Source organism: Panthera uncia, chromosome D2 (assembly GCF_023721935.1).
Source record: "Panthera uncia isolate 11264 chromosome D2, Puncia_PCG_1.0, whole genome shotgun sequence".
Classification (NCBI taxonomy): domain Eukaryota; kingdom Metazoa; phylum Chordata; class Mammalia; order Carnivora; family Felidae; genus Panthera; species Panthera uncia.
In genome coordinates, this window is record NC_064818.1 from 19,913,206 (window position 1) to 19,935,907 (window position 22,702).

The window sequence follows — 22,702 nt, forward strand, 5'->3', positions numbered from 1 at the left end:
ACAATAAATTTCATATATTAAAAAATAAATAAATAAAATAAAATAAAAACAAAAAAAAATAAAGAAGAGTTAATATCTATTCTTTTGAAGCTGTTGCAAAAATAGAAATGGAAGGAAATCTTCCAAACTCATTCTATGAGGTCAGCATTACCTTGATTCCAAAACCAGACAAAGACCCCACTAAAAAGGAGATCTACAGACCAATTTCCCTGATGAATATTGACACAAAAATCCTCAACAAGTTACTAACCAACAGGATCCAAGAATACATTAAAAAAATATTCACCATGATCAAGTGGATTTATTTCTGGGATGCAAGCCTTGTTTAATATGTGCAATTAAATCAATTTGATACATCACATTAATAATAATAGTAACACATTAAAGAATAAGAACTATACGATCCTCTCAATACATGGAGAGAAAGCATTTAACAAAATACATCATCCTTTCTTGATAAAAAAAAAAACATCAAGAAAGTAGGGATAGAAAGATCATACCTTAAGATCATAAAAACCATATATGAAAGACCCACCACGAAAATCATCCTCAATAGGGAAAACTGAGAGTTTTCTCCCTAAGGTCAGGAACACGACAAGGATATCCACTCTCACCACTATTACTCAACATAGTGTTAGAAGCCCTAGCCTCAGCAGTCAGACAACACAAAGAAATAAAAAGCATCCAAATCAGCAAGGAGGAAGCCAAACTCTGAGTCTTCGCAGATGACATGATACTCTATATGGAAAACCCAAAAGATTCTACCAAAAAACTGCTAGAACTGATCCATGAATTCAGCAAAGTTGCTGGATATAAAATCAATGTACAGATATCAATTTCATTTCTATATACCAATAATGAAGCAGCAGAAAGAGAAATCAAGGAATTTATCCCATTTACAATTGCACCAAAAACCGTAAAACACCTAGGAATAAACCTAACCAAAGAGGTGAAAAATCTATACACTGAAAACTATAGAAAGCTTATAAAAGAAATCAAAGAACACACACACACACACACACACACACACACACACACACACACGGAAAAGTATTCCATGCTCATGGATTGGAAGAAAAAATATTGTTAAAATGTCAATACTACCCAAAGTAATCTATATCTTCAATGCAATCCCTATCAAAATAGCACCAGCATTCTTCACAGAGCTAGAATAAACAATTCTAAAATTTGTATGGAACCAGAAAGACTCCGAATAGCTAAAGTAATCCTGAAAAAGAAAACCAAAGCTGGAGGCATCACAATTCCAGGCTTTAAGATGTATTACAAAGCTCTAATCATCAAGACAGTGTGGCCCTGGCACAAAACCAGACACATAGATCAATGGAACAGAATAGAGAACCCAGAAATTGACCAACAAACGTATGGCCAACTAATCTTTGACAAAGCAGGAAAGGATATCCAATGGAAAAAGGCAGTTTCTTCAGCAAATGGTGTTGGTAAAACAGGAAACTAACATACAGAAGAATGAACCTGGACCACTATCTTATACATACACAAAAATAAACTTGAAATGAATGAAATACCTAAACATAAGACAGGAAGCCATCAAAATCCTAGAGGAAAAAGCAGGCAAAAACCTCTTTGACCTCAGTCATGGCAACTTCTTACTCAACATATCTCTGGAAGCAAGGGAAACAAAAGCAAAAATGAACTATTGGGACCTCATCAAGATAAAAAGCTTCTGCACAGTGAAGGAATCAACATAACTAAAAGGCAAGTGATGGAATGTGGGAAGATATTTGCAAAGGAGATATCAGATAAAGGGTTAGTATCCAAAATCTATAAAGAACTTACCAAACTCAACACCCAAAAAACAAATAATCCAGTGAAGAAATGGGCAAACGACATGAGTAGACAATTTTCCAAAGAAAACATCCAGATGGCTAACAGACACATGAAAAAATGCTCAACATCCCTCATCATCAGAGAAATGCAAATCAAAACCACAATGAGATACCACCTCACACCTGTCAGATGGCTAAAATTAACAACTGAAGCAACAACAGAGTTGGCAAGGATGTGAGGAAAGAGGAACTCTTTTGCACCATTGGTGGGAATGCAAACTGGTGCAGCCACTCTGGGAAACAGTATGGAAGTTTCTCAAAAAATTAAAAATAGAACTACCCTACGACCCAGCATTGGACTACTAGGTATTTATCCAAAGGATACAGGAGTGCTGTTTTGAAGGGGCACATGCACCCACCCCTATATTTATAACAACACTATCAACAATAGCCAAAGTATGGAAAGAGCCCAAATGTCCATTGACTGATGAATGCATAAAGAAGATGTGGTGTATATATATGCAATGTAATATTAATGGGCAATCAAAACAAATGAAATCTTGCCATTTGCAACAATGTGGATGGAACTAGAGTGTATTATGCTAAGCAAAATTAGTCAGAGAAAGACAAATACATGACTTCACTCATGTGGAATTTAAGATATAAAACAGATGAATATAAGGTAAGCGTAGCAAAAATAGTATAAAAACAGGGAGGGGGACAAGACATAAGAGACTCTTAAATACAAACTGAGAACAAACTGAGGGTTGCTGGAGGGGTTGTGGGTAGGGCGATGGGTTAAATGGGCAAGGGGCATTAAGGACGACACTTGGGATAAACATTGGTGGTTATATGAATCACTGGATTCTATTCCTGAAATCATTATTGCACTATATGCTAATTAACTTGGATATAAATTTAAAAAAAGATATGCCCCCTCCCCCCCCAAAAAAAGAATTGCCAGGTGTATATATACAGTGGAATATTACTCAGCCATTAAAAAGAATGAAATCTTGCCATTTGCAATAACATGGATGGAGTTAGAATACGTTATGCTACACAAAATTAGAGAAAGACAAATACCATATGATTTCACTCATATGTGGAGTTTAAGAAACAAGACAAATGAACATAGGGGAAGGGGGGAAAAGAGGGAAGCAAACCACAAGAGACTCTTAACAATAGAGAACAAACTGTTAATGGAAGGTGTTGGGCTAAATTGATGATGGGGATTAAGGAGAGTACTTGTGATGACCACTGAGTGTTGTATTTAAGTGATGAATCACTAAAGCCTACACCTGCACCCAATTTTACTATATGTGTTAACTAATTAGAATTTAAATAAAAACTTGAAATAAAAAAATTGGCAGGTAATAAGTATTAACAGGCTCCGGTTATGGAGCTTATAGTTGTTATTCTACAGTCCCCAAAGTGAGGGCATCACAGATCCAATAACACTCCAGCTGCAAACAGATAAAATCAGTTTCTCTCAAGATATCTAGAACTTTCAAAATGTGGACACTTACAAATCTTACTTCTATTCCTCCATTGCAAAACCTACTCATATTTATTCTACCATCCTAAGTCTGAGCTGATAGAACGCAACCACCTAAGGCAAGTTACAGGTCTTTTCTGGGCCTCAATTTCCTTATCTGTAAAATAAAGGCTTGTATTCATTATTTGTAGGGTGCCCTCCTGTGCTAAAAAGGTAAAAGACAGTAAGTAGCTTTGAGAAAGAAAAGTTTGTCTTGAAAAGCTGTCTGATTTTTTTTTCTATTGTGCAAAGCTAAAAATCACTCTTTACACCCCTCTTTTAGTGAATTTGAAGCCACTGTGGGAAACAGGTCAGAAAGAATGGGAGAGTGGGATATCATCCATTTTCACCTCCCTCCCCCAATCTTATTTTACTCATGGTGATGTGCCAATTGCCTTTGTACCAAGGTTTAGTGAGCCTTTAAATATTTCAAGATGTATGAGACATTATCCCCTGTTCTCTTTTATTCTGATAACAAGCTGTCTGGGCCCTCTGCCAAAGACCCAATATCTTTGTGCAGTTCTACATGACTATGATTTTTCTCTATGCCATGGTCACCATTAGGGAAGATAAATAAAACTAACATTGGCAATGAGGACACTTACCTTTCTATTGTTTCTTATATAATGAAAGAAAAAGTTCATCATTACAACGCTGCAACACCAGCATGAAGACTGGTGTCTCTTGGACTGGAAAAGATAGATTGGGGGTTGTTATTATGAGTGGCCTGAACAGATGTTACTTGATAGGTCCCTATCTATCAACCAGGAGATATTTTTATGTCAAAGAAAACTCTCCCTCATTCTGTTATACAAGTAGAGATTCTGTCCTTTGTGTCCTTAATAGGTTCTTACAAACACGTAAATGGTAAAGAGTTAAAGAAAAAAATAAGATCATAATTCAAAAGTTTTCTAAATTTCAGTCCTAGACTATTAGTGATAGTAATGCTCCTTAGGGGGGAAAGAGGAGAATAGATAATCAAATCCGTTTGGAAATAAGAATTATAATCCAAATCTGGAGTCTCTATTCCATTGGTCTGTGTCTGTTTTTGTGCCAATACCGTACTGTCTTGATGATCACAGCTTTTTAGTAGAGGCTAAAGTCTGGGACTGTGATGCCTCCCTCTTTGGTTTTCTTCTTCAATATTACCTTGGCTATTTGGGGTCTTTTGTGGTTCCATAAAATTTTAGGATTGCTTGTTCTAGCTTCGAGAAGAATGCTGGTTACAATTTTGATTGGGATTCCATGGAATGTGTAGATTTCTTTGGGTAGTATTGACATTTTAACAATATTTATTCTTCCATTGTATGGCCAACTAATCTTTGACAAAGCAGGAAAGAATATCCAACGGAAAAAAGGCAGTCTCTTTAACAAATGGTGCTGGGAGAACTGGACAGCAACCTGCAGAAGAATGAAACTAAACCACTTTCTTACATCATTCACAAAAATAAACTCAAAATGGATGAAGGAACTGAATGTGAGATAGGAAACTATCAAAGCCCTAGAGGAGAAAGCAGGAAAAAACCTCTCTGACCTCAGCCGCAGCAATTTCTTACTCAACACATCTCCAAAGGCAAAGGAATTAAAAGCAAAAATGAACTATTGGGACCTCATGAAGATAAAAAGCTTCTGCACAGCAAAGGAAACAATCAACAAAACTAAAAGGCAACCAATGAAGTGGGAAAAGAACATATCAGACAAAGGGATAGTATCCAAAATCTACAAAGAACTGACCAAACTCCACACCCCCCAAAAAAAATCCAGTGAAGAAATGGGCAGAAAACATGAACAGACACTTTTCTAAAGAAGACATTCAGATGGCCAACAGGTACATGAAAAGATGCCTCAATGTCACTCATCATCAGGGAAATAAAAATCAAAACCACACTGAGATACCACCTCACGCCAGAGTGGCTAAAATGAACAAATCGGGAGACTACAGATGCTGGTGAGGATGTGGAGAAATGGGAACCCTCTTGTACTGCTGGTGGGAATGCAAACTGGGGCAGCCGCTCTGGAAAACAGTGTGCAGGTTCCTCAAAAAATTAAAAACAGATCTACCCTATGACCCAGGAATAGCACTGCTAGGAATTTACCCAAGGAATACAGGAGTGCTGATGCATAGGGGCACTTGTACTCCAATGTTTATAGCAGCACTTTCAACAATAGGCAAATTATGGAAAGAGCCTAAATGTCCATCAAATGACGAATGGATAAAGAAGAAGTGGTTTATATATACAATGGAATACCACTTGGCAATGAGAAAGAATGAAATCTGGCCATTTGTAGCAATGTGGATGGAACTGGAGGGTATTTTGCTAAGTGAAATAATTCAGGCAGAGAAAGATACCATATATTTTCACTCATATGTGTCTCTTGAGAATATTAACAGAAGGCCATGGGGGAAGGGAAGGGGAAAAAAAGTTACAGAGAGTGAAGGAGGCAAACCATAACAGACCCTTAAATACTGAGAACAGACTGAGGGTTGATGGGGGTTGGCGGAGAGGGGAAAGTGGGTGATGGGCATTGAGGAGGGCACCTGTTGGAATGAGCACTGGGTGTTTTATAGAAACCAATTTGACAATAAATTATATTAAAGAATAAATAATAAAAAAGATTTAAAAAAGAGTTATAATCCATTACCAGAAAATATCTTTTTAGAGAGCAACTGACAGCCTGTGAGAATAGGACAGATCCAGGATAGGAACTCTATTTATGATAGATCCTGTGTTGGCAAATGAAAACAGCTGTCCCCTGGCACAGAGGAGTACCCAAAAAGGAAGGACAGAAAAGCCCACACACCTCAGACACAATCAACCCTTATTTCAAGCCACAGGGTCCTTACCCGGTATTTCTTTTCTTGTTCAAATTTTTCTTCAAATTTCCTAATTTTTCGCTTGAGGCTCTGGATGTGCTTGGTGAGCTGGGTAATGGTCTGTGGCTCCTTGCCATCACCACAGCCACACCGTGAAGAACTTCGTGGCCTGTAATGATTGCAGGGAGGGAGATAATCATCAAAAACCATGGTCTTCCCATAAACATTGTTGCTGGTCTACAAACGAAGCTTCCTGGATTATCAGAGAGGATAGGCCATTTTTAATGAGTCTACCATTGTGGCATTTACTTATTAATAGAGATCACTGATCAAGGAATTCCATTATGGGACAATGCTATCAGGGAATTTAGTGCAGAAATGTCAGAATATTATTCTAGGAAGTGCATTTCCTAAAGTTTGGAAGAGGCCAATTTAAGACAAAAAGAAATAGCCTGCTGTGGAATTATCCAAACAGGTTGCACCTAATAACATTTTTAAAGAAGATATAGATAAATAGTTAATTTTCTTGACACAACAGAGCCTTGTGAATCTAATAAGAATGGACCCCCACCTCCAGAAAATGCATTGACCCTCTCACATAGCCCACAGTTTACAATAGCAATAATCCACTAACTCCCTCAAATCCATCAATAGACAGTCTGCAAGGTCAGATTTGGAAAATTCATTAATGACAGCAGAAGTTACTAAGGAGAAACTAGGATTCTCTGTACATATTTTCAGTCAAGGGACACTCATTTTAGTTTTGAATCCAAATTATTTGTAGATTTTTTTAAAAAAAGAATGCATAGTTTCACACTTTTTTGGGGGAGTGGAGGGCAGCTATTGTAAGCTGCTACTCTTGTGGAATCTAAGAAGAAATTGAGGTAGACAACTCCCAAGCACTGCCACAAGCTATCCCTTGAAGCCACTGTTGGGCATGCAAAGAATATTGAGCTTACCAAGGATACTCCTGATATTTGCATAGACATATTCTTACTTAGAACTCTGGTCATTTGACCAAAAATGTTCAAACATGTAAGCCCTGGGGTATTCCTGCATCTCATGACCATTTCCTCCTGAGATGGCAAGACCTGACACAGTATTCCCAAATAGAAAGTACACTGATTCTTGCCATTCATTGCTCAGGTCTTGAAGTTGTATTTGATAGGCATGTCTGCACTATTTCAGACACACACTTCATTATAGGTTATAAATGTATTTGAAAAAGTGGATGAAATGAAGATAAGGTTTTCTTACATCATAAACGGCTGAGTGCTGGGTGGAGAAGGGGCTGATTCAGGGTCTAAGTTGAATCTCTGGCTTTGGCTGAAGATGGAGCATCGTGGTGACAGTAGTGGGTTATCACCGTCAGTGATGTGATAGAGAAGCCTGCTAGTCCCAACAGACTGGAGGTCTTCTGGTGCACTGTCTGCTTCATTCTGCCCATCTTTGTGGGCTGGTGCAGGGTCTGAGGAAACAAGATAAATCATCAAGATTCAGAAATGACAGAGGCCTTGAGACTGTCATGTTCCTAAGTAAAGATCATAAACATTCGTTATAATGTCTGGCTTCTTTGTCATTTCTTCTTTCTGGGGATATGAAAGGTATGTTTATTCTCAGAGAAACTGGATAGAAAATATTACAAAGCCACTAACAAAAAAAATGGAAATACAAATTATTTTGGTATAAATTTAAAGTAATGATTCAGTAATGATTCCATTTTATGTAAAAAGCATACATTTATGTGTACAAGTAAGTGCACTAAAATACCAAAGAAGCTACTTAGCAACTACAAAGCATGGAAGAATTAGGAATGATTCTTTTTCTCCTCCAAAATTTTTTGTAGCATTTTATTTTTGACAAAAATTAAAAAAAACAAGGGCAAAACAGATTCCAAATCCTGTCTCCAGCTACGTCTGTGTCTGAATTCTATGATCTCTCCCCTTTTATTTTTTTTAATGTTTATTTTTGAGAGAGAGAGAGAGAGAGAGAGCGAGCAAGCAGGAGGGGCAAAGAGAGAAGGAGACCCAGAATCCAAAGCAGGCTCCAGGCTCTGAGCTGTCAGAACAGAGACCAACACAGGGCTCAAACTGTTGAACTGTGAGATCATGACCTGAGCCAAAGTCCGATGCTTAACCTACTGAGCCACCCAGGGGCCCAGATCACTCTCCCTTTAAATGAACTCATTAACTTCCCACCTCAGGGCCAGTCCAGAGAGTGGGCACACCTGCGCTCTAGAGGAAGGGCAGATAAGTGAGGAATATGAAGACACTGAGTCAGAGTGGCCAGGTGAGACTCTCTACATCAGGGGGCTCTAGACAGTTATTTGAGCAACAGCCAAAACAAACTCCTTCTCAATTTCGCCCAGCAAACAACTCAGGACAATTCAAGGCTTTCTTTTATTCTTACCCCAAATAAAGAGAAAAACAAATGCTTTCTGGGTGAATAAGCAGAATCTGAAAACACTGATAATCCACTTTTCCAAAATAAACATTTATCACAATTTGGTACCGGATGACTCTTAATCAGGTTTAGAATGGCTCATGTTCTCCAGAGCTTGAAATGCAATTTGCTTTGTGCAACATCAAAGGTCTGATCCCTTGTGTGCTTTCAATTGGCTTCTTCCCTGTTGGGTTTCAGACTGGGAGCCTGGATAATGCCTCCAATGTGCCTGTGAAGCTCACTAACAGCATTCTATCAGTGGCTGAGCTGGCCAGAAGTGCATGAGATGAGGGCTGGTGAAGAGGTGGGGCCAGATGAACACCAGTGCCCAGGTCTGAAAGACAAGGTGTGTCTGACAACTCACCACAGGCAACACCCTTGCTAAGAATAATTTACCCAGAAAACACAGTTTGGCAGAAGCCTTAAAGAGTAACAGGAGTAAGAGTTACTAATCAATAAATGTTATTAATCAACAACATATGCTAACAATCACCTTCAAAGCCCACCAGGAGGTATACAGGTGCTTACCAAATTCTTTCAATAAACCATTAGGACCCAAAAAGAAATGCATTTTATTCATATTACCTGTTTCTGGACAGAATATTTTGGTAATAATGACGGGGAAGAAGAGAATTTTTAGCAAGCACCTGGGACCAGTGTATTTTTGTTGAAATGGGAAAGGTCTGAGGCATTCAGCCCTTCAGCTCAGCTGTGGCCCTAGGGTCAAAATGAACATGAGTCTCTTGGTGCTGCTTTGTAATGCCAAATGGAGGCACTTGGGCTCCTAGCCATTTTACTGAAGTGGAGGCAAGAAGAGAGCTTAGCTTCTGAAACCCACAGGGTCCTATGATGGAACTTCATAAGATCACAGATCACTCTGAATGGCTCCTTTTGAATTGCATTACAATTAAATCCATAAACCTCCATTTATATGGTGTGTGCTTCTGTGGGCACTCGTCATTTGCTGCCTACTTAACATACCAAACCCCCTGCCCTAGATTTACCACTAGAGGAAGCAGAGAGCCACAAAGACCTAGAAGCACCAAGCTGAAAACCAACAAAAAGTCAAAAATTGGTAATTTGGTAGTGCTTCAGTTATATGTTCAAACTCATTATTTGAATTGAGAAGTGGCTTAATTAAATCAGATGGTGCATGTGTGTGGGCACTTGCACACACAGAATTATTGAGCTCCTTGCTCAGAAGAGGCCAGCACAGATTCTGAGGCAGCCATTGCTGCTATCATCCTGGGAATAGAGCCCAGGTCAGCTCTTACAGACCCTGCTCCCCAACAGGGAAAAGCTTACTGCGGTTTCTGATGCTTCTCAGTTGAGTATGTTACTTTGTCTTCCGAAGGACAGGGCTGCTTGCTATAGGGCCCCTCATGTGATGCAGTGTGATTTAAAGGAAGGGGCCTAGGAACCAGGAATTTTGGTGTGCTTATACTTTCTTGTGAAGTTCCAGGGACTTTCTGATCTCTCTCAGTGTCTTTGTTTGGCCCATCTTACAGAGCTGTGACAGGAAAGTACAAAGAGGTTGCTGCACATTGTGCCTGGAGTTAACAGTATTGTGCCGTACACTTAAAAAGTTGTTAAGAGTATATATCTATGTCAAAAAAACAGATCTTCAGGTAAAAAAAAAAGTGTAGATCTCGTGTTCTTACCACAATTTAAAAAACAAAACTATTTCTTCTTTTCTTTTCTAAAAGAAATCTTATTTTCTAAAATTTCTATAATGAATAAATCTTAATTTTATAGGAGGAAAAAACAATAAAAGTTAATATTTAAAAAAAGTTTGAAAGAAAATGAGCATTCCTGAGAATGTGAGAAACAACCCCAGGGATGCCACAACAGAGAGCAAAGATTATGAGTTGGAGCCTCAGGTCTACCATTTGTTTAGAAAGACTTCAGAAATGTTGGGCCTTTTTAAACATAGATTTTTTTTTTCACTTGTAAAATGGAGAGAATGATGGTACCTGCCTCACAAGACTAAGTGAGGATGAAGATGAAATGAAATAAAACTATATATTCTACAAAATTTTTGCCATATCCACATAAACATATGTTTACTCCCTGTCCCTCTCTCTCTCTCTGCGCGCGCGCGCACACACACACACACACACCAAACTTACGATGGTTCAATTTATGATTTTTTGATGTTACGATGGTGTGAAAGTGATAACATTCAGTAGAAACCATACTTTGAATTTTGAAATTGGATCTTCTCCTGGGATAGCTTTGTGTGGTACGATACTCTCTTGTGATGCTGGGCAATGGCAGTGAGCCACAGCTCACAGTCAGCCATGCAGTCACAAGGGTAAACCACCAATACACTTAAAACCATTCTCTATACAGCCATTTTTGTTTCCACTTCTGGTACAGTGTTCAATAAATTACATGAGATATTCAACTTCATAAAATAGGCTTTATGTTAGATAATTTTGCTCAACTGTAGGCTAATGTAAGTGTTCTGAGAACCTATTCATGTAGGCTAGGCTAAGTTAGATTGCTTAGTAGTCTAGGTGTATTTCATGGATTTTTTTTAATTTATTTCGAGAGAGAGACAGAAAGAACAGAGTATGGTGGCGGAGACAGAGGGAGAGAAAGAATCCCAAGCAGGCTCTGCGTTGTCAGTGCAGAGCCCAACATGGGGCTCAAACTCACGAACCCTGAGATTATGACCCGAGACAAAATCCAGAGGCAGACATTTAACCTACTGAGACACCCAGGTGCCCCTCTGTGAATTTTTGATTTACAATATTTTCAGCTTACAGTGTGTTACCTGGATGCAACCCTATTATAAGTCAAAGAAAATCTGAAGATCTGTATATAGATATAGAGTAGAATATGTACAAAAGACTACATATTTTATATAAATTAATATATTTACTATGTATTTTAAATGGATAGATAAAATTTCAACCTATAATTGTTTTTATTTTTTAATTTTGGCTTCATCTTAAGTTATGGTGGTCAAGAAATAATGAATTTGATGTGCTAGTTACTATTTTTCTTACTAATACACATTAAAATAAATTTCTAGTAAAACTAACAATATTTGCCCATGGACCTTTGTCTAGCATATTTAGTGAAACACTGAGATAAGGCATAGAAGCTGCTAAACATAGTAACCATGAGAACCATCATTTTATAGTAATTATCATCATCAGAATAAGGAACTGAATATTATCTTCTCTTATTGAACATGAATTATACTCAGAATCCCTATGGGGTTAATAAGGGAAATGAGAACCAATATACCCCTCAACATATAGTCCCTCCTATCAGTTCTTAGTTATAAATAAGAATAATCATATGTAATATTTCTGGAGTAACTCACTTATTTCTTCAAACCTGTAAGAGTTTTTACATGTATTTAATCTTCAAAACAACCACATGAGGCTGATACTAATATGATCTCCATTTTAAATTCAGTATGCGGGGTGATATAAACTATGTTAGTTCCAGGGAGGGTTTGACCAGTGTCCATGGTAGAAGACTCCACATCTCTGACCCTGGGGGCCAACGGATGTTTCCGGTGGCCCATGTATTGAGCAGTAGGGAACAAAGAAGAGAAATAATTATCATCAGTGCGTGAAGGCCAAGAGACCACTTCTGATCTTGCTGAAACCCCAGAGAGAAACAGATGTTGTATTATAGATGTTTAATAAATCAGTCAGATTTAAAAATATATCTACTATGAATTTTTAAGCAATTAAAAATTCAAATAAATCTCTATCTGGAACCATTTGAGATGTACTGTTGAAATATAATTGAGTAGAGAGAGGGAAGATGGCGGCGTAGGTGGACGCTGGGCTCACCACGCATCCTGCTGATCACTTAGATTCCACCGACACCTGCCTAAATAACCCAGAAAACCACCAGAGGATTAGCAGAACGGAGTCTCTGGAGCCAAGCGCAGACCAGAGGCCCACAGAAGAGGGTAGGAAGGGCGGCGAGGCGGTGCGCGCTCCATGGACTGGCGGGAGAGAGCTGGGGTGGAGGGGCGGCTCGCCGGCCAAGCAGAGCCCCCGAGTCTGGCTGGCATAAGCGGAGGGGCCTGACGGACTGTGTTCCGACAGCAAACACAACTTAGCGTCTGGCAGGTCATAAGTTAACAGCTCTGCTTAGAAAGCGGGAAGGCTGGAGGACAAAGGGAGGGAGAGCTGCTGAGCCCCCGGACGACAGAGCTCAGTTTGGTGGGGAACAACGGTGCTTGCCAGCGCCATCTCCCCCGCCCATCCCCCGGCCAAAATCCCAAAGGGAACGAGTTCCTGCCAGGGAACTTGCTCGCTCTGTGCAAACACCCAACTCTGTGCTTCTGTGGAGCCAAACCTCCGGCAGCGGATCTGACTCCCTCCCACTGCCACAGGGACCCTCCTGAAGTGGATCACCTAAGGAGAAGCGAGCTAAGCCTGCCCCTCCTGCCCCCGTGCACCTTGCCTACCCACCCCAGCTAATACGCCAGATCCCCAGCACCACAAGCCTGGCAGTGTGCAAGTAGCCCAGACAGGCCACGCCACCCCACAGTGAATCCCGCCCCTAGGAGAGGGGAAGAGAAGGCACACACCAGTGTGACTGTGGCCCCAGCGGTGGGCTGGGGGCAGACATCAGGTCGGACTGCGGCCTCGCCCACTAACTCCAGTTATACACCACAGCACAGGGGAAGTGCCCTGCAGGTCCTCACCACTCCAGGGACTATCCAAAATGACCAAACGGAAGAATTCCCCTCAGAAGAATCTCCAGGAAATAACAACAGCTAATGAACTGATCAAAAAGGATTTAAATAATATAACAGAAAGTGAATTTAGAATAATAGTCATAAAATTAATCACTGGGCTTGAAAACAGTATAGAGGACAGCAGAGAATCTCTTGCTACAGAGATCAAGGGACTAAGGAACAGCCACAAGGAGCTGAAAAGCGCTTTAAAAGAAATGCAAAATAAAATGGAAACGACGACAGCTCGGATTGAAGAGGCAGAGGAGAGAATAGGTGAACTAGAAGATAAAGTTATGGAAAAAGAGGAAGCTGAGAGAAAGAGAGATAAAAAAATCCAGGAGTATGAGGGGAAAATTAGAGAACTAACTGATACACTAAAAAGAAATAATATACGCATAATTGGTATCCCAGAGGAGGAAGAGAGAGGGAAAGGTGCCGAAGGGGTACTTGAAGATTTTATAGCTGAGAACTTCCCTGAACTGGGGAAGGAAAAAGGCATTGAAATCCAACAGGCACAGAGAACCCCCTTCAGACGTAACTTGAATCGATTTTCTGCATGACATATCATAGTGAAACTGGCAAAATACAAGGATAAAGAGAAAATTCTGAAGCAGCGAGGGATAAACGTGCCCTCACATATAAAGGGAGACCTATAAGACTCGTGACTGATCTCTCTTTGAAACTTGGCAGGCCAGAAAGTCTTGGCACGATATCTTCCGTGTGCTAAACAGAAAAATATGCAGCCGAGAATCCTTTATCCAGCAAGTCTGTCATTTAGAATAGAAGGAGAGATAAAGGTCTTCCCAAACAAACAAAAACGGAAGGAATTTGTCACCACTAAACCAGCCCTACAAGAGATCCTAAGGGGGATCCTGTGAGACAAAGTACCAGAGACATCACTACAAGCATAAAACATACAGACATCACAATGACTCTAAACCCGTATCTTTCTATAATAACACTGAATGTAAATGGATTAAATGCGCCAACCAAAAGACATAGGGTATCAGAATGGATAAAAAAACAAGACCCATCTATTTGCTGTCTACAAGAGACTCATTTTAGATCTGAGGACACCTTTAGATTGAGAGTAAGGGGATGGAGAACTATTTATCATGCTACTGGAAGCCAAAAGAAAGCTGGAGTAGCCATACTTATATCAGACAAACTAGCCTTTCAATTAAGGGCTGTAACAAGAGATGAAGAAGGGCATTATATAATAATTACAGGGTCTATCTATCAGGAAAGGCTAACAATTATAAATGTCTATGGGCCGAATACCAGAGCCCCCAAATATATAAAACAATTACTCATAAACATAAGCAACCTTATTGATAAGAATGTGGTAATTGCAGGGGACTTTAACACCCCACTTACAGAAATGGATAGATCATCTAGACACACGGTCAATAAAGAAACAAGGGCCCTGAATGATACATTGGATCAGATGGACTTGACAGATATATTTAGAACTCTGCATCCCAAAGCAACAGAATATACTTTCTTCTTGAGTGCACATGGAACATTCTCCAAGATAGATCATATACTGGGTCACAAAACAGCCCTTCATAAGTTTACAAGAATTGAAATTATACCATGCATACTTTCAGACCACAATGCTATGAAGCTTGAAATCAACCACAGGAAAAAGTCTGGAAAACCTCCAAAAGCATGGAGGTTAAAGAACACCCTACCAACAAATGAGTGGGTCAACCAGGCAATTAGAGAAGAAATTAACAAATATATGGAAACAAATGAAAATGAAAATACAACAAGCCAAACGCGTTGGGACGCAGCGAAGGCAGTCCTGAGAGGAAAATACATTGCAATCCAGGCCTATCTCAAGAAACAAGAAAAATCCCAAATACAAAATCTAACAGCACACCTAAAGGAAATAGAAGCAGAACAGCAAAGGCAGCCTAAACCCAGCAGAAGAAGAGAAATAATAAAGATCAGAGCAGAAATAAACAATATAGAATCTAAAAAAACTGTAGAGCAGATCAACGAAACCAAGAGTTGGTTTTTTGAAAAAATAAACAAAAGTGACAAACCTCTAGCCAGGCTTCTCAAAAAGAAAAGGGAGATGACCCAAATAGATAAAATCATGAATGAAAATGGAATGATTACAACCAATCCCTCAGAGATACAAGCAATTATCAGGGAATACTATGAAAAATTATATGCCAACAAACTGGACAACCTGGAAGAAATGGACAAATTCCTAAGCACCCACACTCTTCCAAAACTCAATCAGGAGGAAATAGAAAGCTTGAACAGACCCATAACCAGCGAAGAAATTGAATCGGTTATCAAAAATCTCCCAACAAATAAGAGTCCAGGACCAGATGGCTTCCCAGGGGAGTTCTACCAGATGTTGAAAGCAGAGATAATACCTATCCTTCTCAAGCTATTCCAAGAAATAGAAAGGGAAGGAAAACTTCCAGACTCATTCTATGAAGCCAGTATTACTTTGATTCCTAAACCAGACAGAGACCCAGTAAAAAAAGAGAACTACAGGCCAATATCCCTGATGAATATGGATGCAAAAATTCTCAATAAGATACTAGCAAATCGAATTCAACAGCATATAAAAAGAATTATTCACCATGATCAAGTGGGATTCATTCCTGGGATGCAGGGCTGGTTCAACATTCGCAAATCAATCAACGTGATACATCACATTAACAAAAGAAAAGATAAGAACCATATGATCCTGTCAATCGATGCAGAAAAGGCCTTTGACAAAATTCAGCACCCTTTCTTAATAAAAACCCTTGAGAAAGTCGGGATAGAAAGAACATACTTAAAGATCATAAAAGCCATTTATGAAAAGTAAACAGCTAACATCATCCTCAATGGGGAAAACCTGAGAGCTTTTTCCCTGAGATCAGGAACACGACAGGGATGCCCACTCTCACCACTGTTGTTTAACATAGTGCTGGAAGTTCTAGCATCAGCAATCAGACAACAAAAGGAAATCAAAGGCATCAAAATTGGCAAAGATGAAGTCAAGCTTTCGCTTTTTGCAGATGACATGATATTATACATGGAAAATCCAATAGACTCCACCAAAAGTCTGCTAGAACTGATACATGAATTCAGCAAAGTTGCAGGATACAAAATCAACGTACAGAAATCAGTTGCATTCTTATACACTAACAATGAAGCAACAGAAAGACAAATAAAGAAACTGATCCCATTCACAATTGCACCAAGAAGCATAAAACACCTAGAAATAAACCTAACCAAAGATGTAAAAGATCTGTATGCTGAAAACTATAGAAAGCTTATGAAGGTAATTGAAGAAGATATAAAGAAATGGAAAGACATTCCGTGCTCATGGATTGGAAGAATAAATATTGTCAAAATGTCAATACTACCCAGAGCTATCTACACATTCAATGCAATCCCAATCAAAATTGCACCAGCATTCTTCTCGAAACTAGAACAAGCAATCCTAAAATTCATATGGAACCACAAAAGGCCCCGAATAGCCAAAGTAATTTTGAAGAAGAAGACCAAAGCAGGAGGCATCACAATCCCAGACTTTAGCCTCTACTACAAAGCTGTCATCATCAAGACAGCATGGTATCGGCACAAAAACAGACACATAGACCAATGGAATAGAATAGAAACCCCAGAACTAGACCCACAAACGTATGGCCAACTCATCTTTGACAAAGCAGGAAAGAACATCCAATGGACAAAAGACAGTCTCTTTAACAAATGGTGCTGGGAGAACTGGACAGCAACATGCAGAAGGTTGCAACTAGACCACTTTCTCACACCATTCACAAAAATAAACTCAAAATGGATAAAGGACCTGAATGTGAGACAGGAAACCATCAAAACCCTAGAGGAGAAAGCAGGAAAAGACCTCTCTGACCTGAGCCGTAGCTATCTCTTACTCGACACATCCCCAAAGGCAAGGGAATTAAAAGCAAAAGTGAATTACTGGGACCTCATGAAGATAAAAAGCTTCTGCACAGCAAAGGAAACAACCAACAAAACTAAAAGGCAACCAACAGAATGGGAAAAGATAATTTCAAATGACATATCGGACAAAGGGCTAGTATCCAAAATCTATAAAGAGCTCACCAAACTCCACACCCGAAAAACAACCCAGTGAAGAAATGGGCAGAAAACATGAATAGACACTTCTCTAAAGAAGACATCCGGATGGCCAACAGGCACATGAAAAGATGTTCAACGTCGCTCCTTATCAGGGAAATACAAATCAAAACCACACTCAGATACCACCTCACGCCAGTCAGAGTGGCCAAAATGAACAAATCAGGAGACTATAGATGCTGGCGAGGATGTGGAGAAACGGGAACCCTCTTGCACTGTTGGTGGGAATGCAAATTAGTGCAGCCGCTCTGGAAAGCAGTGTGGAGGTTCCTCAAAAAATTAAAAATAGACCTACCCTATGATCCAGCAATAGCACTGCTAGGAATTTATCCAAGGGATACAGGAGTACTGATGCACAGGGGCACTTGTACCCCAATGTTTATAGCAGCACTCTCAACAATAGCCAAATTATGGAAAGAGCCTAAATGTCCATCAACTGATGAATGGATAAAGAAATTATGGTTTATATACACAATGGAATACTACATGGCAATGAGAAAGGATGAAATATGGCCTTTTGTAGCAACGTGGATGGAACTGGAGAGTGTGATGCTAAGTGAAATAAGCCATACAGAGAAAGACAGATACCATATGGTTTCACTCTTATGTGGATCCTGAGAAACTTAACAGAAACCCATGGGGGAGGGGAAGGAAAAAAAAAAGAGGTTAGAGTGGGAGAAAGCCAAAGCATAAGAGACTGTTAAAAACTGAGAACAAACTGAGGTTGATGGGGTGTGGGAGGGAGGGGAGGGTGGGTGATGGGTATTGAGGAGGGCACCTTTTGGGATGAGCACTGGGTGTTGTATGGAAACCAATTTGACAATAAATTTCATATGTTAAAAAAAAGAAATATAATTGAGTAATAAATTAGCCATAGTCTTGTGGATTTGTTAATTTGCACTCTTGGGTTTAGCCTTCATGGTGGGCTTTTATAGGTAGCATTGAGGTATATTCCAAAATGCCAAATGTCAACCTTTATTGGTTTTAAAAGCTAGATAAGCCAAAAGTATGTCCATAATTCTAACAAGGTACAAGCATTAGAGTTCTCAGCCAGCCTCTCCAAAACAACTGAAGGATACACAGTGGGTTCAGTTTTAGGTATGTTGACTTTGAGCACCTGAAGGCACTTAGCAGGTTAGCTATGGGGTTACAACAGAAAGTACATGGGTAATCTTGAAGTCATCCCAGTAACTAAATCTGGGGACACAGGTGAGATTGCTTGCTCAGAGACTACCTACCAAGAGGTGAGCAGCAGTATCTCCAAGGCCAGATTGGGTGGGGGTAAGCATAAGGACAGATGGAAGAGAGATTCCTCATTGGTAAGGCTGGCTGAGTCACCAAATGGGGTGTGGGTGGCACTCCAAGTAGGCTTCTTAGTGCCAGTCTGTGGACAACCACCAGAAACATCAGTGAGGTAGAAGGGTGCGAAATTTGTCACTGTGAAAGCAGGGCTGGGCCTTATGGAAGGCACTCTGCAGTTCTAAGAGCCACTTTGCCATCATGGTTAAAAGCACAGGATTTTAAAAAAAGCACAGAGGTTAAAAATGTTTGTTAATATTTTATTATTTATTTTTGAGAGAGGCAGAGCATGAGTAGGGGAGGGGCAAAGAGAGAGGGAAACACAGAACTGAAGCAGCTCCAGGCTCTGAGCTCTCAGCACAGAGCCCAATATGGGGCAGAACTCACAAACCGCGAGATCATAACCTAAGCTGAAGTCGGTTCATGACTGGAGCTGAAGTTGGACGCTTAACCGACTGAGCCACCTGGGCGCCCCTCACAGAGGATTTTTCATAAGCTCAGAAACACCTAGATTGTTGCCCCAGTTTTGTCATGTATGTGACCTGGGACACATTATTCACTCTTTACATTCCCAGTTTTCCCATCTATATAATGGGAATTCATTCATTCAGCAAATGTTTATTAGCCATCTACTGCATGCCAGAGCCCTGTTTCAGGGAAGGATGACAAAACAGTATCTACCTCATAAATTGTTGGAGAATTGAAAAGAAGACAAGGAATCTCAAGTGCTTAAGACAGTGCCCCAGGGGAGGGGATATAACCCATCAATAAATGTTACTTGCTGTTGTTTTGTATTTATGGTGGTATCTTTTACCTAGTTAAGAAACTTGGTAGAAGAGTTGGCTGGGGGAAAGGAAGATAAATTCAGTTCTAGATACCCTGAGTTAACAGGCAGTTTTGGCCATCCAGTGCCGGTGCCCAGGAGGCCCTGGATATGTGTAGGTATGGAGCTCAGGAGACAGAGTCCAGCTGGGTTTGATCTCAGCATGTACTTCCCCAAATCTGTCATCTGCAGGAGGAGGCAGAGCCGTCTGCCTCATTTTCATTTTGAAGGAGTCAATGTACTGATTACAATTAAAATGAATGGCTAATAGGTGAGGGCATTGGGTTAGCTGAATAATGAAAAATCCCAAATTTCTCCCTAAAACCCAGAAAACTACATGGATCAAGAAGCCTCAGCTCAGATCTAAACATTTTCCTTTCATCTGCATTTTTAAATACTATCTTCTAATTAAATTTCCATCAGTAAATACAGAACCAGGTTTTAGGTTTTTGAGTAGTTTTGTTTTTCTTTTAGGTATTTTTTTTACTGCATGATTATTGTAAGGTCAAGTACATTTTTTAAGTAAGCTCTACACCCAATGTGGGGCTTGAACTCATGACCTTGAAATCAAGAGTTGCATGCTCTACTGACTGAGCCAGCCAGGCACCCTTGTGAATAGTTCTTAAGTTAAATTTAACTTCATACCTCTTGTTTCCTAGAAAATTATAAGAGGACAATTTCAGAATATTTTTTTCTTGAGTTGTGATTATATCTAACATAAGCAATACTTTTACCAAGGAAACATAACATATATAAATCATAGAAATACCCAAATACATAAATCTTCAGGGTATATTGTCACTGATTATTTTACAAGTCCAATCATAACTTATATGCAGTTTCATAATAGACAATAAGGAAGATGTGATATATACAATGGAATATTACTCAGCAATCAAAAAGAATGAAATCTTGCCATTTTCAATGACATGGATGGAACTACAGTGTATGTACTATGCTAAGTGAAATAAGTCAGAAAAAGACAAATATCATATGAATTCATTTATATGTGCAATTTAAGAAACAAAACAGATGAATATAGGGGAAGGGAAGGAAAAATAAGATAGAAACAGAGAGGGAGACAATCCTTAAAAGACTCTTAAATACCAAGAACAAACTGAGGGTTGCTGGAGGGATATTGGGTGTGGGCATGAGCTAAGTGAGTGATGGGTATTGAGGAGGGCACTTGTTGGGATGAGAACTCGGTGTTATATATAAGTGATAAATCACTAAATTCTACTCCCGAAATCATTACTACACTATAAATTAACTAACTTGGATTTAAATTTTTAAAAAGCCTTGGAATGACATAAAATAAAATAAAATAAAATAAAATAAAATAAAATTAGTTCTTTTCTAGTATTTTTATGGTCTCAATGGTAAGAATAAGGAATAAATGACTTCTAGTTAGAAAAAAAAAACAAAACAAAACAGTATCCACAAAGGCTCAACCAAAGGAATCACATTGCCATTTGGCTAACATGTTGTTTATCCTATATACTATTATGCTAACCTTTTAGTATCATTTGGGGAAAAGAAAACAGTTTGAAATCACCCAAATTTTCAGAATAATAATGTTCAATAAATTTAAGTGTCCAGACAAAATTAAGTATCTTAAATACATTTTAATTCCATACCATAACTAGCTTAGCAAAATAAGGTCACAAAGTAAAGGAAAAGAGGCAGTAAAGACAACTAGAATGAATAGAGACAGAGGAAGACAAAGTGGCAAGGTCATGGCTGAGAAAGAGAAGCAGCCAGAAAGCTGTGGGAAAAAAAAAGAATAGAAACAAAGTGATAGCATGGTGGTGGGGATGGGTGAGAAGGAAGGAGAGGCAAGTGACAAAGGTTGAGTTTATACCCAGGAAACATGGAGTGAACATAAGCTTCTAGTCCATGAAAGACTGAGGTCTTCAGACATTAATGACTTCTAACCTAAATCAAAGTAAATTCTACCCATGGGCTATAGTAACATGACCTATGCTGAGGACAGATGTGAGATCTCCAGATCCTGTCACAATGAGAAAGGGAAGAAATCCATTTTTTGCATTGTTTTGGAGTAGAACATTTGAAGTGGGAATAATTAATATTTTTGGAGGCAGTTTCTACACAGGACCAAACCAAATGTCCAACTTGGTAAGGAAAGAAGCAAATCTTCTAGACAAATCTACCAGGTGGCTAAATGAAGCTTTGTACCTTATTCTCTGATTATCCAACACTTATTCTTTTGCCTATATGCATACTACCAAAGAACAGTTGAGAAATTAACAAGGGAAATGGCCAAGGCCAATGAACAACTTTTTCCCTCCCCATGTCACAAAAGTGGAGCCAAATGCTCAGATTACAGAGCTCTGCTTGAACTGTGGAACCAGGCAAAGAGCAAGCATCTATCACTACCCACAATAATGTCCAAGATTTGGAAGCACCCTCTTGATATATAGAGAAAGCTGGATACTGTGTTCTGGTTATTTTTCAGGCTAAAAGACTCTCCAGGTCCTCTAGTCAACTCCTGCACAATTGACCGCCTCAGTGGTACAGCGGGAAAAAAAATCTATTAAGATAACAAGCAATCTTTGTAAGCATTCACATTCATAAGCAGATGTACTTTGCAAAGCAGAAGGAAAATTGAATATACAAAGCAAACAGGAAGGCTATCAAAGGAAATTCTAATCTTCAATTGGGGTCTGTATCTTTATGAGCCTCATCCAATGTTAGTTAGGAAAATTTGGTCAGAGAAGTTAGTCCCAAAGCTCCACATAGAGCCACAAAAAAGTATGATCCTCATGGAACTGGAAGAGACAGTAAAGGTTGTTCACGCTGAGCTTGGGGATGGTAGGGTTGGGGCATCCAGAACAGTGTTAGATACCAAGTATCTGGGCATGATATATGGGTAACTATGTGAAAGAGAAAGGGGGTATATGAAAACTCTCTGTACTGTCTGCTCAATTTTCTATAAACCTAACACTTCTTAAAAATTAATTTAAAAAAACACGACTATAAATCTACAAGTTAAAAGCCTGGACTCTCGAGTCAGAGCCCCAAACTTGGTCTGACACTATACTTGATCTTAGCCAAAAGTCTGAGATGCCACTTGCACACAATTATTATGTCCTTGGCCAGGTAAGGCTCTTCTAAG

General features: G+C 39.3%; 1 protein-coding gene across 2 annotated transcripts in view; it reads right to left on the reverse strand.

Annotated features, from left to right (window-relative positions):
- The window catches only part of FAM13C (family with sequence similarity 13 member C), a 177,158-nt gene that overhangs the window by 32,929 nt on the left and 121,527 nt on the right, over positions 1–22,702 (reverse strand). For both annotated transcript variants that reach the window (XM_049645093.1, XM_049645092.1), the window contains exons 7-8: positions 7,412–7,622; positions 6,185–6,323 (exon numbers count right to left, since the gene is read on the reverse strand). In XM_049645093.1, coding sequence (XP_049501050.1) covers positions 6,185–6,323; positions 7,412–7,622 — 350 coding nt within the window. The remainder of the gene's footprint in view (positions 1–6,184; positions 6,324–7,411; positions 7,623–22,702) is intronic.